This window comes from Heterodontus francisci, chromosome 6 (assembly GCF_036365525.1).
Source record: "Heterodontus francisci isolate sHetFra1 chromosome 6, sHetFra1.hap1, whole genome shotgun sequence".
Lineage (NCBI taxonomy): Eukaryota > Metazoa > Chordata > Chondrichthyes > Heterodontiformes > Heterodontidae > Heterodontus > Heterodontus francisci.
Window position 1 is genome coordinate 63,094,695 of NC_090376.1, and position 18,968 is coordinate 63,113,662.

General features: G+C 41.1%; 1 protein-coding gene across 1 annotated transcript in view; it reads right to left on the minus strand.

Moving 5' to 3' along the window:
- The window catches only part of LOC137371346 (GRIP and coiled-coil domain-containing protein 2), a 72,992-nt gene extending 71,898 nt beyond the window's left edge, over nt 1–1,094 (minus strand). The window contains exon 1 of the mRNA XM_068033801.1: nt 927–1,094. Within this exon, the coding sequence (XP_067889902.1) occupies nt 927–932 (6 nt within the window). The 5' untranslated portion in view covers nt 933–1,094. The remainder of the gene's footprint in view (nt 1–926) is intronic.
- Between the last annotated feature and the right edge of the window lie 17,874 nt (nt 1,095–18,968).

Sequence of the window (18,968 nt, forward strand, 5' to 3'; positions counted from 1 at the left end):
CAATAAGGGGCCATATACATGCAAGACACCTCTTTCTTCTATAATGTAAATGAAGAATTATAGATATGGTCACAGAAAGCTCTCTATCAATAATGTACAATATTACCATTAGTGTTTAATTTATACTGCAGAATCACCCTTAGTTCCCACAGCTGTGGAATCCATGCCGTTTATATTGCAGTGGTAGGTTCCACAACACACAAAAAACTGTTAAGTAACTTGCTAGATGCAGTAGCTTTCACAGTTTGACTGTTAAATGGTTCAGGAAATACGAACTGATGAAGTGAAAAACATCACTGTAGTCTGGACTACAGGCGCGTACTCAATGTTTGGCCCATAGGGCCGAAAATGTAACTTCAGCCTCTGGAGGCAACATTCAATTTGCTGTAAGAGTCAGAACTACCTTGAGAAACAAGCAGAAACTATCTTGGCACCGCCAAAGATAGGGACATCATCTCATTTATTATACAGTTCGACTGTTGATCTCAAATGCGTGTGAAGCAGACATCCGATAGCTGGCATCCTCCAGGATTTGCTTTGTAAATACCCTACTTAGAGTTGGTACAGCGAACAACCACTACAAATCAAACATTCGCTAATGATTAATTTGACAGCTTGAAAGGTACTTTGTTACACGACAGTTTTAGAAATTAGATTTAATGGCGATAATAAAGTTCATTTAGGGAGGTTTTGACGCAGTATCAACCGTATTGACAAGTGATCAGTTTAGCTTTTTCTCACCCAAAGCCATTACTTGTTCCTAATTTAAGTTAATAACCGAATGAATTTTCACTTCTATCGCCCTTTTCACCCCAAGGCTTGCCCACCCGTTTCCATTTCACACCGGTAGAGAAGACTCGCTGGAGAATTCAGTCTGGGTGTCGAGGCCCAGTGACAGCAACTGACACCTCACACCATCTCCTCACCTCCATCCTCTTCGTGTTCCGGCCGCCTCCCTCTCACTGCAATCAAATAAGCTGTGCAAAGCACGGCAGCAAGATTCCTGCGTGCCCAGCTCCAGCCTCCGATCACCGCCTCCGGTTTTTCCCGTCTCACGGCTCCGGTTCCTGCTGACGTCTCCTACCGGAAGTGAGAGTTACCATGGCGACGGGCCTGCGCTCTCAAAGCGAGTCGCCGCCGCCTTCTTTCTCATTGGAGAACTCTGATGTGTACAAACAGTGTTTCGAAGCACAAAGCCCCAACTGTGTATCTGTGGTTTGGCCGCCACTAAAAAACGTAAATTGCACGGCAAGGAAAAACAATAGGTGGAAAGAGGAATGAGGACCTGCAGGCAGAGTTTAGGAAAGAAAACTAGCAAGCAGGACCTGAAAGGTATTAATTTCTGGATTACTTCCAGTACCACATGCAATTGAGTAAAGAAATAGGAGGATAGAGCAGATGAATGTGTGGTTGGAGAGATGGTGCAGGAGGGAGCGCTTTAGATTCCTGGGCCATTGGGACCAGTTCTGGGGGAGATGGCACCTGTACAGGCTAGACAGGTTGCACGTCAAGAGACCCAGGACCAATTTGTTTGCAAGGTGACTTGCTAGTGCTATTGGGGTGGGTTTCTTGTAGTTCAGCAATGCAATGCGCTTAGCGGCTATGACAGGTTCCAGATCTTCGAAGTGAGATTGAAACCAGTCTGCATTCGCTTCACACGTTTGCCATAGGTGGTCATTGCTGAATCATAGATGGCGCTTCTGATTTGGGCCCACTTGGTCTCAGCATCCCCTGTAGGAGTGTTTTCAAGGGCTTTTTCAAGTGAATTTAGAAACTTATGTAACAGCTGTGGATGGTAAGGAAAGTCCTCATCAGGGAACTTCTCTTTGCTGACGATGCTGCATTAACATCTCACATTGAAGAGTGTCTGCAGAGACTCATCGACAGGATTGCGGCTGCCTGCAACGAATTTAGCCTAACCATCAACCTCAAGAAAACGAACATCATGGGACAGGACATCAGAAATGGTCCATCCATCAATATCGGCGACCACGCTCTGGAAGTGGTTCAAGAGTTCACCTGCCTAGGCTCAACTATCACCAGTAACCTGTCTCTCGATGCAGAAATCAACAAGCGCATGGGAAAGGCTTCCACTGCTGTGTCCAGACTGGCTAAGAGAGTGTGGGAAAATGGCGCACTGACACGGAACACAAAAGTACGAGTGTATCAAGCCTGTGTCCTCAGTACCTTGCTCTACGGCAGCGAGGCCTGGACAACGTATGTAAGCCAAGAGCGACGTCTCAATTCATTCCATCTTCGCTGCCTCTGGAGAATCCTTGGCATCAGGTGGCAGGACCGTATCTCCAACACAGAAGTCCTCGAGGCGGCCAACATCCCCAGCATATACACCCTATTGAGCCAGCGGCGCTTGAGATGGCTTGGCCATGTGAGCCACATGGAAGATGGCAGGATCCCCAAGCACACATTGTACAGCGAGCTTGTCACTGGTATCAGACCCACCGGCCATCAATGTCTCCGCTTTAAAGACGTCTGCAAACACAACATGAAGTCCTGTGACATTGATCACAAGTCGTGGGAGTCAGTTGCCAGTGATCGCCAGAGCTGGCGGGCAACCATAAAGGCAGGGCTAAAGTGTGGCGAGTCGAAGAGACTTAGCGGTTGGCAGGAAAAAGGACAGAAATGCAAGGGGAGAGCCAACTGTGTAAGAGCCCGGAAAACCAATTTTATCTGCAGCACCTGTGGAAAAATCTGTCACTCTAGAATTGGCCTTTATAGTCACTCCAGGCCCTGCTTCACAAACCACTAACCACCTCCAGGTGCTTACCACTTGTCTCCTGAGACAAGGAGGTCAAAGAGAGAGAGATTGGGGCGGGTTTAAACAAACTTAGCAGGGGTGTGGGAAGCAGGAGGTAATATTAGAGAGGAAAACCAAGGTGTACAGACAATTGGGAGAGACAGATGGCACGAGAGTAGGAAATAGCAATGAATTAGGTGGAGTCGGATTAAGAGGGAATATAATAAGGTCTAAATTAGGATCACTGTGCACGTGTGAAGTGTGGTAAATAAAGTTGGTGAGCAACTGGCACAGATAGCCAGATGGAAATATAATGTGGCGATAACCAAGACCTGGGTCAAAAAAAGGTAGGCATCGGTACTAAATATTCTTGGTTACAAGGTGTTCAGGAAAGATAGGGAAGGAAGGAATGGAGCAGAAGTAGATGTATTGATTAAGGAGAAAATTACAGTGCTGAAGAGAGGATGTCCTAGAGGGATCAAGGACAACATCTATTTGGTTAGAGCTAACAAAAACAAAGTGATTCCTGACAACGCAGCTCCCCATTGACGTCATCAGGCTGCGCTGCAAAATAGAGATACCATTAGATTGCTGGGTGTTTTTTATAGCCCACCATCTACTGGGAAAGATATAGAGGAAACAAAATTGCAAAGAAATTATGGAGAGGTGCAAGAATTATAATGGGGGATTTTAATTATACTAATACAGACTGGGATAGTAATAGAGTAAAGGGCAGAGAGGAGCGAGAGTTTTTAGACTATGTTCAAGAAATTTTTCTACATGTTTCAATATTGCTCTAGACCAATGAGCAAAGAGGCATTGCTGGATCTGGTTCTGGGGAATGAGGTGGGTCAAGTGAATCAAGTGTCAGTAGGGGAACATTTAGGGGACAGTGACCATAGCATCATAATTTTAGGTTAGCTATGGAAATGGACAAGGAACAATCCAGAGTAAGGGTAATTAATTGGGGGAGGGCCAACTTCAATAGAGTGAGAACAGATCTGGCCCAAGTAAATTAGAATCAAAGTTTGGCAGGCAAAACTGTAACAGAACAATGGGCTGCCTTTAAAGAGGAGATAGTTTGGGTACAGTCAAGGTACATTCCCACAGGGTGAAAGGTAGGGCAAACAGATCCAGAGCTCCCTGGATGCTGAAGGAGATAGAGAGTAAGACAAAGCAGAAAAAAGGTGCATATGACAGGTGTCAGGTGGATAATATAATTGAGAACCAGGATGAACATAGAAGGTTTAGAGAGGAAGTGAAAAAACAAATAAGAAAACCGAAAAGTATGAGAAGAGATTGGCAGCTAACATAAGAGGGAATCTAAAAGTCTTCTATAGACATATAAATAATAAAAGGGTGGTAAAAGGAGGAGTGGTGATGATTAGGAACTTAAATGAGGTATAAATCTTGTGGGGATACTGCTTTAAATATTCAAATTTAAAAATGGCGCCAATGCCTGCCAACAGGCAGCTGACACCATTGCCAGGGACAGACAGCCTGCCCCCTCTATGTGATTGGTGGAGGCGGGCTGCCCCGGCTATTTAAATGAGCTGCCACGCGGGAGATTGCAGCATTTCTTTGGTGTGCGAGCTGCCATTTTTTGAGTTTGCCACTGAGATTTGTGGTGGGCTCTTAAAATCCAGCCCTATATTTGGGACAGTTTCTTAGAATACTACATTGTGGAATCAACCAGGGAACAGACTATTTCAGACTTGGTAATGTGTAATTAATTAATTATCTGATAGTAAAGTTCCTCTCGGAAACAATGATCACAACATGATAGAATTTCACATTTAGCTTGAGGGTGAAAAACTTGGGACTGAAACTAGTGTCTTAAACTTAGATAAAGGCAATTACAAAGGAATGAAGACATAGTTGGCTAAAGTGGGCTGGGAAGATAGCTTAAAAGGTTGGACGGTAGATAAACAGTGGCAGACATTTAAGGAGATATTTTATTACTCTCAGCAAAGATATATTCCTATGAGAAAGAAAGACTCTATGAGAAGAATGAACCATGCGTGGATAACTAAGGAAGTTAAGGATGTTATCAAATTGAAAGAAAAGGCATACAATTCTGCAAAGATTCGTGGTAGGCCAGAAGATTGGGAAAATTTCAGAAACTAGCAATGGATGACCAAAAGATTAAAGAGGGAGAAACTAGAATATGAGAGTAAACTGACAAGAAATCGAAAAACAGATAGTAAGAACTTCTACCAGTGTTTAAAAAGGAAGAAAGTAACTAAAATAAATGTTGGTCCCTTAGAGGATGAGACTGCGAAACTGGAAATGGCAGAGACTTTGAACAAATATTTTGTTTCTGTCTTTAAGATAGAAAACACCAAAAGCATCCCAATAATAGAGAAAATCAAGAGGAAAAACGGAGAGAGGAACGGAAACAATCACTCACTGGAGAAAAAACACGAAGAAAACTAATGGGACTCAAGGCTATGAAAGTGCTTCCATTTTTGTTAAATATTTTTGAGGACTCTTTTGAATTGTGGAAAGGGATTCATTTTGGAAGGCTGAAGATTTCATAGATGCTGGACTTTGTTTTTTGATGAAAGTTCACTGAAGGGACACTTGAGTTGTTGTGCTTGAAAACAACCTTTACTGGATATCACATGCCTTAAGATAAATCAACAATAGAAATCTTGGTGACTTGGAGGAGATGTTTACAGAGAAGTGACATGTCAAGATTTATGAGGGTCAGGAGGTAGTTTTGCTTCTGAGATATTGTTTTGGTTCAGCTGCGGTGTGGACAGCGTTGAAAAGCATTTGGCTTTGTAGCCTGCTAAAAAAGAAACACCCAGCTCATCTTTCCTGCACCTCTGTAAGAGATCTGGAGAAATTCAGTGTGTCAGGTCCTCTTTCTCTACCTCTTTGAAAAAACCCTGTGAATCCAGCTTGTGATAACTGAAACTCCTGATGCCACATTTCTCCTGGAAAGCCTACCAGACTATTTCTCAACATCTCCAGAACAAACTGCTTCTGAAATGATCCCAGTGACCTGTCTCTGGAAACCTGGACACATGGACAAAAGGGACAACTGACATCCTTCCATATCTTTTTTTTTTCTTCAAGAACTAGCAAGCATTTGGCCAAAGTATTCCTTTTTTTGTAAAAGACCTCTGCAGGAAGAAATTATTTTTTTCCAACGCATGTATGAGCTATTTAAAAATGGAACTTTCATATTTCTAGCTGTGTGTTAATGCTTTGCCTCATTAATGGATAAGTCTTGTTTTATAATAAACTGATAATTTTGATGTTTATTAAAGAAACCTGGTTGGTGTATTTTATTCTGGGATAAAGGGTATATGATTGACCGTGTCAGTAACTGGGTAACCATTTTAAATATATGTTGTGACCTGTGGAGAAGTGGAACTGGAAAAGACAGTACACTCCTCCCGCCTCAGTCGTAACAGCTGACAAGTCCCCAGGACCTGATGGCCTGCATCCTAGGGTCTTAAACAATGTGACTGTAGAGATAGTGGATGCATTGGTTTTAATCTTCCAAAATTCCCTACATTCTGGAGAGGTATCAATGGTTTGGAAAACTACAAGTGTTCAAGAAAGGAGGGAGACAGAAAGCAAGAAACTATAAACCAGTTAGCGTAACATCTGTCATTGGGAAAATGCTGGAATCCATCATTAAGGAAGTAGTAGCAGGTCATTTAAAATCATAATCCAATCAAGCAGAGTCAACGTGGTTTTATGAAAGGCAAATCGTGTTCGACAAATTTATTAGTTTTTTGAGGATGTAACAAGCAGGGTGGATAAAGGGGAACCAGTAGATGTAGTGTATTTGGATTTCCAAAAGATATTCAATAAGGTGCCACATAAATGGTTACTGCACAAGAGAAGAGCTCATGGAATGGGGGTGGGGGGGTAATATATTAGCATGGATAAAGAATTAGCTAACCAACTGGAAACAGAGAGTCGGGATAAATAAGTCATTTTCAGGTTGGCAAACTGTAATTAGTCGGGTGGCACAGGGATCAGTGCTAGGGCCTCAACGATTAACAATCTATATTAATAACTTTGTTAATCGTTGAGGCCCTAGCACTGATCCCTGTGCCACCCGACTAATTACAGTTAGTCCATCTATATTAATCCGTCTATATTAATAACTTGGATGAAGGGATAGGGGGTATTGTAGTCAAATCTGCTGGCGAAACAAAGATAGGCGGGAAAGCAAGTTGTGAGGAAGTCACAGAGGGCTGGATTTCAAGACTCTGCCACCACTCTCGGCGTCAGGCTCACAAAATGGTGGGCCGCACACTTTAGAGCCACCTCAATCTCCCACGTGGCGGCTCACTTAAATAGTCGGGGCGGCCCACCCCCCAATCACGTGGAGGGGGCGAGCTGTCTGACACCGGCGCTGGCGCCATTTCTAAAGGACAGCCAGCCCTGCTGGAAAATTTAAATTTTTAAAGACATACCCCACCAAAATGTACCAAATAAGATTATAACGTTCCTTTCCCACCCTCCAAAAACAAATACATCAAATATTTACCTTTTCCCCTCAAAACACTTACCTTTGAAATCTGACCTCCCCCCCCCCCCCAAGACTGTACAAAGTTTAAAATTCACTGCTTCCCACCATCCCCTACACTCATTATTTTTATTTGACACCGTTCACCCATCCCCTGCACAAAAAATCTTTACTCCCCGCCTTCCCCACCGGTGTTACTCCTGCTTTCCCCAGGCAGGGAAGTGAAGGCACAGGAGGGCCGGCCACTGCAGTGAAGATTGCGGCGGACCCGGAAGATTGAAGGTAGGTTTATATTAATGTATTCATTTTATTGATTTAAATATTTAGATGCAGAGAACTAGGGCGGCACAGTGGTTAGCACCGCAGCCTCATAGCTCCAGCGACCCGGGTTCAATTCTGGATATTGCCTGTGCGGAGTTTGCAAGTTCTCCCTGTGACCGTGTGGGTTTTCACTGGGTGCTCTGGTTTCCTCCCACAGCCAAAGACTTGCAGGTTGATAGCTATATTGGCCATTATAAATTGCCCCTAGTATGGGTAGGTGGTAGGGGAATTGAGTAAAGGTGGGGATGGGGTAGGAATATGGGATTAATGTAGGATTAGTATAAATGGGTGGTTGATGGGCGGCACAGACTCGGTAGGCCAAAAGGCCTGATTCAGTGCTGTATCTCTAAATAAATAAATAAATCCCATTGCCCAGCGGTGGTGGGGGTGGGTCGGGGTGCTGCCACGGAGTGTTGCTGCCCCCGTGAGGATTGGGCCGGGCCCTCCCAGCGTCAAGCTCTGTGGTGGGCCTCTACTGGAATGATCTTCCGGCCCCCTGCCACAGAGCTCGACGTCAGGAGCTTGGTAAAATCCAGTCCAGAGAGTGCAAAGGGATATAGATAGGTTAAGCGAATGGGCAAAAATTTGACAAATGGAGTATATTGTGGGAAAATGTGAGGTTATTCACTGGTAGGAAGAATAGAAAAGCAAAATATTATTTAATTAGAGGGAGTCTACAGAATGTTGCGGTACTGAAGGATCTGGGTGTCCTCTTACGTGCATCACAAATAGTTAGCATGCAGATACGGTAGGTAATTAGGAAGGGAAATGGAACGTTGGCCTTTATTGCAAGAGGGATGAAGTATAAAAGTAGAGAAGTCTTGCTACAACTATAGGGTGTTGGTGAGACCGCACCCAGAGTACTGCGTTTTGGTCTCCTTATTTAAGGAGGGATCTACTTGCTTTGGAGGCAGGTCAGAGGTTCACTCGGTTGATTCTTGGGATGAAGGAGTTGTCTTATGAGGAAAGGTTGAGCAGGTTAGGCCTATACTCATTGGAATTTAGAAGAGTGAGAGGTGATTTCATTGAAACATTTAGGGTTTGACAGGGTAGATGCCAAGAGGATGTTTCCCCTTGTGGGGAAATCTAGAACTAGGGGGCACAGGTTCAGAATAAAGGTCTCCCTTTTAAGGCAGAAATGAGGAGGAATTTCTTCTCTCAGAGGGTCACTAAATTTTGGAATTCTAGACCCCAGAGAGCAGTGGAGGCTGGGCCATTGAATATATTCAAGGCTGAGTCAGACAAAGTTTTGCTCTACAAGGAAGTCAAGGGTTATGGGCGGCAGGCAGAAAAGTGGAGTTGAAGTCATGATCAGATGAGCCATGATCTTATTGAATGGCGAAGCAGGCTTGAACGGCCAAAAGGCACCTATTTCTTATGTTCTGAAATACAAGACTGAGGTCAATGGATTTTTGGATACCAAGGGAATTAAGGGATATGGGGATAGTCCAGGAAGATGAAGTTGAGGTAGAAGATCAGCAATGGTCTTGTTGAATGGTGGAGCAGGCTCGCAAGGCCAAATGACCTCCTCCAGCTCCTATTTTTTATATTATTATTAAGCCTTCTAGCCTGGTCCACCATTTAATTAGATTATGTTTGATCTGTACACTAGATCACCTGTGATGGAATATAGGTATAATAGGCTTAATTAGGTAGCATTCAGATATAGTTAATATATTATACCTTTTAGAATTAAAGATTGAATAAATGGTCAGTTTTCAGAACTCACTGAAATTCCCCTTTAAGAAGATAGAGTTAAATATTTCAAGGTCCCTGTTAGAATAGATTTTCTGTTGCCAGGGAATTGGAAGATAAACACACATATTGAAATATCCTGTATGACATCAGTAAGAGGTAGCAATAAACTTAATTAGTTTATGGAGTTGTTGATGCAGCCAAATCGGCTCTGGAGGTTGCTTAGAGGTACCATAAAAAGGCAAATATAGATAATAAAACAATAAATGAAAATGGACTTACAGGAACAAAAGGTCAAGTAAACACAATTATAAACATTTTGACCAGATAAAGGCTCATAACTTCAAAAAACGGGGTTTCCAGTAAAACATTAAGTGGAGTGTTAGTTAATGATACTACCAAATATAGATTTTGAAAGCAAGAAAAACATACACAGAAAGGTAGCACCTATATGCTAAGAGGTCATATGACACCTTAGAAATAGTATAAAAATGAGAGGTTTTGAAAGCAAAGATTAGAAGCGTTGGATCCTCAAACAGCGCTTCTCAACTAAGGGGCATTTAAGGTAAAACGTTTACTTTAAATTTTGGTGGATATTCTAAGATAATTTTGCTGTAAGTTTGGCAAGGTTAAACTTTTGGATTATATGTTAGAAATAAGAATAAGTGTTACATCTCTCAGTAATATTTGATACTGTGATATACTTATTCACTTAAACAATTTATTGCATGTTAAATTCTTTAATAAATATATAAAAGTTAATAAATCATTTCATGTAGTATTCTGTATACAACTACATGCACCCCCTCTCTGTGTATCCTTAAGTGGAGAGATATGTATTGAAGAGAGTTTCCCAGACTCTTATAATATCTGGGATATTTACAACTCAGCCATAATATTAAAAATAGGCGATCTGAAAGATGGTAATATTCTCTGTTGGTTTTCTTTCTTTCAGGGAAAGCTAGTGCAATTCTTTGGACCCAAATAAGTGTCTGAGAATTGGTCTGGTTTGAACTTGATTAAAGGAGATTCATAGGGATGTACTCCTGATTTGGTTTAGTCCTTATAAGGGGTTAAAGTCATAAATCACTTCACACCCATATCCCTTAATACCCTTACCAAATATTCCTGTGAATTTTAGTCATGATAATTTCAGTTGACCCAGTATCCACAGTTTAAGGGGAAAAGAATTCCAGATTTGTTACTATAAGCAGGTTTTCTACTGAAGTTACACCAGGGAAGCGGAACTGACAGCTTTTGTCAATATTCACTTTTATTTCCCTCCGCCTCCAAATAACTTTATTTCTTGATACTCAGGAACCACCCAGACCGTTTTTCATTTGTTTATTTTAATGAAAATTTGATTATCCCCTCAAACATCAGGTAAATATTTCCTTTTCAAGTGCTTGAAATAGGAATTCATTTCAATTTATTTTATCAATTCCAATCTCACAAACAGTGGTGCCCAGGCTTGGTGGTTTTATATTAGAGACAAAAGTGCTTGCAATTATCTTCCTTTCTCAAGCACTTTGTCTCAGTAAGATAACAAATGACCCTGGATGGATTAAAGCCAAGTCTTCAAAACACAAAGCCTTTAGTTCAAATTGTCACCATGCTGTGATGTTTGATGTCTGCAGATAAGCTCTTAAATTTCTAAAGCTGTAGATCTCTTGCTGCAGTATGGACCTGGAATTCATGGTCACCTGTTTTAAAAGGAAAAACAAATAATCCATTGTGGCTCTGCCTTAGAGCCCAATGGGTTAAATTTGTTCAAACATATCAATCAATTTAAGAACTCAAAATTTGAACTGTCTACAGAAAGTGTTAACTTCATGGCTTGTTTGCAAGAAGGCGGAGCGAAACATGCTCAGACGCATGTGATAGCGTCACTTCGCATATTTGTTTTTCATCGAAGGAGAACTAAACATTTTAAATTGTTTTCCCAAGTGTAGTACCTTTTTAAATTTGCATAAATTTTATCCTTAGGAATTGAAAACAACAAAATTCATTGGTAACATCAATTTCAAAGGAAAGCATTCTCATCAGAGTAGACAACTTTTTAGATTAAACTGCAATTGATTCCAAACTTTTTAACATTCCTTTTTTTAAGAGGTTTTTGACCCAAGAATTTAAAAACAATCAGAATCACCTTAAATGTCTCAAATTCCAATGTAAATCATTTAAGAAATTCAAAACTGCCAGTTTTTATATGTGAAAGCTTCATATCTGGAGCTAAAGATTCCCAAATATTTCAACAAACAGAATTTCACTGTGGCCCCAATGAAAGTCAGGTTTTCACAACTTAACAGGTTAGTTAATCTTCATAATTCCAATTTAATTCAGACTAATACTTAATGACTAAACACAAAACAGAATAGAATATGCTTCAAAAAGAAAAAATAATTTACATGATTTTTCTAGTTCTTTCTACAAACTTCCTTCCAAATGACTAATAAAACCAAAGCAAAAGTTAGCTTTCACAGTTAAACAAAATCTTCAACATTCCAACACAATATAAGTTAAAGAGGGAGGAGCTCCCCACAACTTGTGAGCTCCAAGCATTCACACCAGCATTTTAAAGAGACAACACTGCAACCTTGCAGTCTTTAACAGGAGAAAAAGGGACAGAATTTTCCCCCTCTTTCCTTTATTCCTTTAGATTTATTTATCCTTTTATCTCCCGTAAACCAATTTTCAATTCCTGATGTTATCTACATTATCCTATTCTGTACTAATTCAAAATCTCAAACCCAAAGTCTGTGTCCTCACCCAAACCTGTTACCTTCTGCAAAATCTTAACACTTTTATCCGGTGTATGGGTGAGAGATCGCGATATCGGCGACCACGCTCTGGAAGTGGTTCAAGAGTTCACCTGCCTAGGCTCAACTATCACCAGTAACCTGTCTCTCGATGCAGAAATCAACAAGCGCATGGGAAAGGCTTCCACTGCTATGTCCAGACTGGCCAAGAGAGTGTGGGAAAATGGCGCACTGACACGGAACACAAAAGTACGAGTGTATCAAGCCTGTGTCCTCAGTACCTTGCTCTACGGCAGCGAGGCCTGGACAACGTATGTCAGCCAAGAGCGATGTCTCAATTCATTCCATCTTCGCTGCCTCTGGAGAATCCTTGGCATCAGGTGGCAGGACTGTATCTCCAACACAGAAGTCCTCGAGGCGGCCAACATCCCCAGCATATACACCCTACTGAGCCAGCGGCGCTTGAGATGGCTTGGCCATGTGAGCCACATGGAAGATGGCAGGATCCCCAAGGACACATTGTACAGCAAGCTCGTCACTGGTATCAGACCCACCGGCCGTCCATGTCTCCGCTTTAAAGACGTCTGCAAACGCAACATGAAGTCCTGTGACATTGATCACAAGTCGTGGGAGCCAGTTGCCTGTGATCGCCAGAGCTGGCGGGCAACCATAAAGGCGGGGCTAAAGTGTGGCGAGTCGAAGAGACTTAGCAGTTGGCAGAAAAAAGGACAGAAGTGCAAGGGGAGAGCCAACTGTGTAAGGGTCCCGAAAACCAATTTTATCTGCAGCACCTGTGGAAAAATCTGTCACTCTAGAATTGGCCTTTATAGCCACTCCAGGCGCTGCTTCACAAACCACTGACCACCCTTAGGCGCTTACCCTTTGTCTCTCGAGACAAGGAGGCCAAAGAAGAAGAAGAAGAAGGGAGAGAGACATAATGAAAAAGGTGAAAGGAATATTGAAGCTCAGCATTTCAACACCCCAACACCAATACCATGTCCCTTCAGACTATGCTCACAACATTCATGTTTTAACTTTTCATAGATCCACGAGTAAACTTGTCAAAAGTTTTTTTCAATCCCAATTCTGGGTTCACAATCTTAAATTGAAATGAACATATCAACAATCACATTCACACTTGCATATTTCTATGCAACTTAGAAATACTGATTCCTGTAATCAATTCTAAACTCAAAGTGCCAAATTTTATGCTATTCCCAGGTCTCAATCCCTTGGAAAAATTTACAGTTTCAACTGGTTCAAAATCAAAAACATGGTTCAAGATTCTCACCAATAATGTAAATGTGTATACGCATAGAACAAAGTTACAACAGCACATGCCTGCCTGTATACTTAACATCCAAGAGAAGAACTCAAAGGGTTAAACAACTTTTAGTTCTGTTCACACAATAATGGGTGGAGCTGACAGATACAAATTTTTTAAGACAGATCTTCAAACAAAAATGTTGTTAACTTTCACAAATTCGCCCACACTTTCATACAAACCTAAACAAACATAAAGCATAACTTTAAGACCGTCTCTCATTCATTGATCATTTGCAGATCAAGAAGCTTCTCACACTCACATACATAGGAACTGAAAACAAAATCCAGTTGCCTTTTCCTTAAAAACAAAACATGCCGCCTATTCCTTTCTCACAGCCGTTTAACTTTTGCAGTGGACCTTTTTACCTTCTCTCTTTCCTTTTAACCATTTTCTCCAACCCAGATTTTTTTTTAATGCAATTCTTTTACAACATTTGAAGGCTGTAACATACTCCACGTCCTCCTGCATAACTTATTTTCTACATCTCATGTCCTCCTTTACTTGTCCTCACTTATCCAGGAATCCCTGAAGCCACCAAATGTTGTGTTACCGTCACAACCTTTATAGGGAATAAAAGATTCACCATCAGAATCTCAACTTGTCTGCCTGAGTGTGCTTCTCCCACTTGCCGTGTTATCGGAAGGTCGAGTGTACTGTTGTGAGATAACAAGTACCTGAGGAGCCAAAGAGGCATCTAACTGCTCTTCCTCCATACTCAACAGTGCCACTTGAACTGTGCAGGTTCGGGGCTTCGAAGTGGGAGAAGATAAACGGGGTGCAGAAGAAAAAGGTGGCCTCACTCCCTATTCCAAAGTTCCCTTTTCAACCTTTGGAGCTGGAGGATCCTCTGAACACCGCTGTGCTTCATCAATTTCTGTCTCCAGTGGGCAAGCTAATACTGCCATTTGTTGCCCTTCCATCCCCTTCATGTAGGGTGGTAGGAGCCCCTCTAATTACTATGCCTGTCTGGGGTCCACCAGCTCTGCATGCTGCAGATATTCCTCTCTCTGAGTCATGATTTCTGTTCTGTTCATTGGCAAAATGCCATTCCAGTATCAGAACAGTCCTGGCTGCTTCAAGTGTCCAAAATCTCTGGTTTTCTATCTTTTCCTTGGCTGCCACTAGCTGCTCTGCAAGTTCTGCAACTTCTTTATTTCTGGCCTAAACCCCCTCTCTGAACTTCGGAATTCCCAGCATTAGATACAGAAAGTTTGATGTTTCTTCTTTTCACTTCCTCTATCCTTCTCTTCTACTGAATCAAAACCTATCGAAGAGGAGGTCATGGCACACATAACACCTCTCTGCACTCTTAACTTAGCTTCTAATTCCTTCATTATTCTTTTGCATAAACTGTGTTCCAAAGGTCCACCTTGTTCTGATGCTTGTTTCAGCACCACTCTAATAGCAGCTTTCAGATCCTCACTAACGTTTCTACCCATTCCCCTTGACTATATGCTTCCTTTTTCCATATTTTACTGTCATCCCCTTGATATACACACTGACTTTCCAAATATTGTTCTTTAATACACCATCTCTTTTTCTCCTAATTTTTCCTCTAAGCTGAACTGACTTAATTATTCTTCTTTGAGTTCCTTTAATAGCCTATTCCCAATGCTTCCTGGTCCCTTCACATATTTTGTAGTTCAATCCTTTGTCATTTTTGACCTGCCTTTGATATGTCATTAACCATACTGCTTTCATCATTCTCGAGCGACTAGTGGACCCTTGTGCCCATTGTTCCATTTCATAGATTCGATCTCGAATCCACCTCTCATTCAGTGGCAGCTTTCCTGCAACATATTTAGTGGGTAACTCATCCATTGTCTTGGAGTTTTTTAATACCCATTTTACTGGTCTGTTAATTCTTAATCAAATCTCTTTGTGGTTGCCATTAATTCTGTAAGACCACATTCCCAGTGACCACAGGCTTATGATTCTTTTACTTGAGTGTTTTGAGAAATTACACAGTACACACATGTTCCTTCTATAAGATTTTATTGTATCTTCATGACAGATTCAAAACCATCACGACCACACAATCTAAAGTTAGTTATAAAAACACTATAATGTGAGCAGAACACCAATAATTTTTTTATTCATTCTTGGGCTGTAAGCATTGCTGGCAAGGCCAGCATTTATTGCCCTTGAACTGCTTGCTAGAAGGCAGCTAAGAGTCAATCACATTGCTGTGGGTCCAGGGTCATATGTAAGCTTGACCAGGTAAGGACAGCAGATTTCCTCCCCTGACAGATGCTAGTGAACCAGATGGGTTTTTAACAACAATCCAGCAGTTTTATGATTATTAATAAAGAGACTAGCATTTTATTCTAGATTAATTAATTAATTTTAAATTCCTCCAGTTGCTGTGGTGGGATTTGAACACCATCCAGGAAAAATCTTTTGTAACCATACATTATCTAATGGAACATTGGGTTCTTACTTGAACCATAGAGTTAAAGCCCGCCCTTACATTGTCTATCCTCCACGAGTTTCTAGAGCTTTCATACATGCCTTCTGTCTTTGATCAACCAAGCTTTTACATTGTCTTCCTTTATCTCATTCTAGGCTGTTTTGCACAACTCTCTCAAAAAAATCTTGTCTCCGATTTGTAAACTAACTTTCAGAGCTGATGTTCTCTGATTTTATTAGACTATTGAAACCATGCTCAAGCTTTAAACACTAATTAACTTTTGCATTCCAGCAAGCATTTCTTAATTGGGCATGGTTTAGCTGGAAGACTTAACACAGCATGGCAGCATAGTTGATTGTTATGTTAGCCCTATTTTATGTCCATGTACCTCTCAGAAAAACATTCCATGGCCTGAAAGTGCTGTTTCCCATCAGTGCTTCGTGTTTATCTGGGAAAAAGCATACTGCAGCATTTAGCAGGTTACTTTACTTCTAAAAGTCTTTTGGCCTTGCAAAGCATGCTGGTAAAAACATCCCAAGGCACTATTTGAAGACCAGGGAAGTTCTCTTGATGTCCAGACAATATTTACCGCTTAACCAACATCGCCAAAACAAATTCATCTCATTGGTGTTTGTGGGACTGTGATGTATGCAAATTGGCTGCTGTATTTGCCTACAAAATATAGTAGTGACTACACTTAAAAAGTAATTCACTGTGAAACTACTTTAGGGTACATTTAAGTCTCTTCTCCTACCTCAATATTAAGTAATGTTATTAATATCTATATAACTCAGACTGTCAATTTCAAAATACCAATTGTTTTTGTATGCATGAAAGGCCATACATTGTACCTTGGAAAAAGCATTAATGACTACACTTCAAAAGTTCAATTGGCTGTATAGCTTTTTAGGATGTCCTGAGGTTATGAAAGATATAACATAAATTCAAGTTCTTTTTTTACATGACAACCTACAAAACTCAAAAGCTGACAGACAGCTTCAAAAATCTCAATGTAGGATAGAAAACAACACTCAATAAAGGCCAATGATCAAGGCCACTGCTTCATGGTATCTGAATAGGAAAGAAAAGAATGAACTTGCATTTATACAGCACCCTGCACAACCTGAGGACATCCCAAAATATTTCACAAGTAATGAAATAAATCAAAATCCTTTTATTACATTGGAATTCAGGATTTGATTGGTGTTTGGACAACATTCCACAAATAATTTAGGTTGTTCCTTGCGAAAGCTGAAACCCAACATGACATATAAAAAGTAGTTATAATGGGAATGTAGGTGCGGCATGAACATGTGATGATTAAACTGCAGACATACCAAATATTCCTTCGGTTGTATTCACTACTGCCAACCATCCAAAAAAAAGACTTGCATTTAGGAAGTGCCTTTCACAACCACCGAATGTCCCAAAGCACTTTACAGACAATTAAGTCATTTTGAAATGTAATCACTATTATAATGTTTATATCAACAGACTTTTCTTTAACCCCAATCTTGCTGATGGATGGAAATCAACTGAATATAATTGCCATGTTTGTACAAGATGTATCCACATCTGGAACTCTGATACATTTATATTTAAATTAAACAAAAGCTGTGACAAATCTTTAGCTGCAGTAAAAAACTATCGAAGGGATGGCTTCAAATTAGCAACAATCAAATCCACACATCGGTCACACCAATTATACCTCAACTAGTAATCTTTTCACTTACGACATTTTGCATAAACACCCCACCCTAGGCTGAGCCAAGCCTGTCCAATAATTTACAGTAATTTTGGATTTGTAACCAGCTTTGTTGGATTTCACACTGACTACAGGTTTTAGGATTGAAATTCCCAGCAACACTTGACAGACTGCTTGCTTGTATTGTCATTGAAGAAGATAAAAGATAGTTTGAAAGAAAATTTAAAGGGCAGAGTTGCTAGAAGTTATTTTTAAAAAAGTAGTTGAAGTGTACTGCTCTGTACTAACCAGTGATTGAGTAGATTGGGGATCTACTTCAGAATAGAATCAAACTGAATGTATAAAATAAACATGAGCTAATTTAAATTACAATTACCATATCTGGTTGAGTAAGGCAGTTAATTTGACGTGCAGGAGAAGCAGAAGACACATTTGGGCAGTACAGTTTTTGCATGGGATTTATTTAAATTGCTTTCTCCTCAGGGAATATTGATTCTATATTCTCCACACACACACAGAGGCAAACATGCTTAGTGGTTGATACTGACAGGGTTTTCGGGCTCCGTCAAAACATGTTAGCATTCAAATTAGTCGGGCCCCACTCTTAATAATCTACTGGCTAACTTACTGAACAGGTTAAATGCCTCATCTTAATGTGCTTTTATAAGACTCTTAAAAAGGGAGTCTCACTTCCTCAAAGGTCCTGACCCCATACTGAGTATCAATCGCATGAAACAGACTTTGGATACAATTTCCACTTTATGTGGAACACCTTTATTAACTCACCAAGCAATAGTATATACTTACAACATCAGTCGCTTATATACCCGTGTACAGGAGCTCGTTCCCGGGTGGTCAGGTCCACTGAACGACTTCTCCCACACAACGTCCTGTGACTGACCAAGTCATACTTCTCGGCTGCAGCAACAATGTCCTTGTGAGCTGTGGCTTTATACCCCTCTCTGACCCTGGTCCCTTGACATACGGGCGGCACAGTGGCACAGTGGTTAGCACCGCAGCCTCACAGCTCCAGCGACCTGGGTTCAATGCTGGGTACTGCCTGTGTGGAGTTTGCAAGTTCTCCCTGTGTCTGCGTGGGTTTTCTCCGGTTTCCTCCCACAAGCCAAAAGACTTGCAGGTTGGTAGGTAAATTGGCCATCATAAATTGCCACTAGTATAGGTAGGTGGTAGGGACAGGTGGGGATGTGGTAGGAATATGGGATTAGTGTAGGATTAGTATAAATGGGTGGTTGATGGTCGGCACAGACTCGGTGGGCCAAAGGGCCTGTTTCAGTGCTGTATCTCTAAACTATACTAAAAATAAGTTAATGTTTTGAATTGGGTCATGTGATTGGGTTTCAGTACCTTACTAATCCCACCCTGGCTATGGAAGACCACCTGCACATGCAGGTCATATCCTGCTCTCAACAGGGGGAGTTCTTAGGTGCATACCACCCATGGATGTGAAATCTGAATCTTGATAAGGCAAGAAGGAAACCAT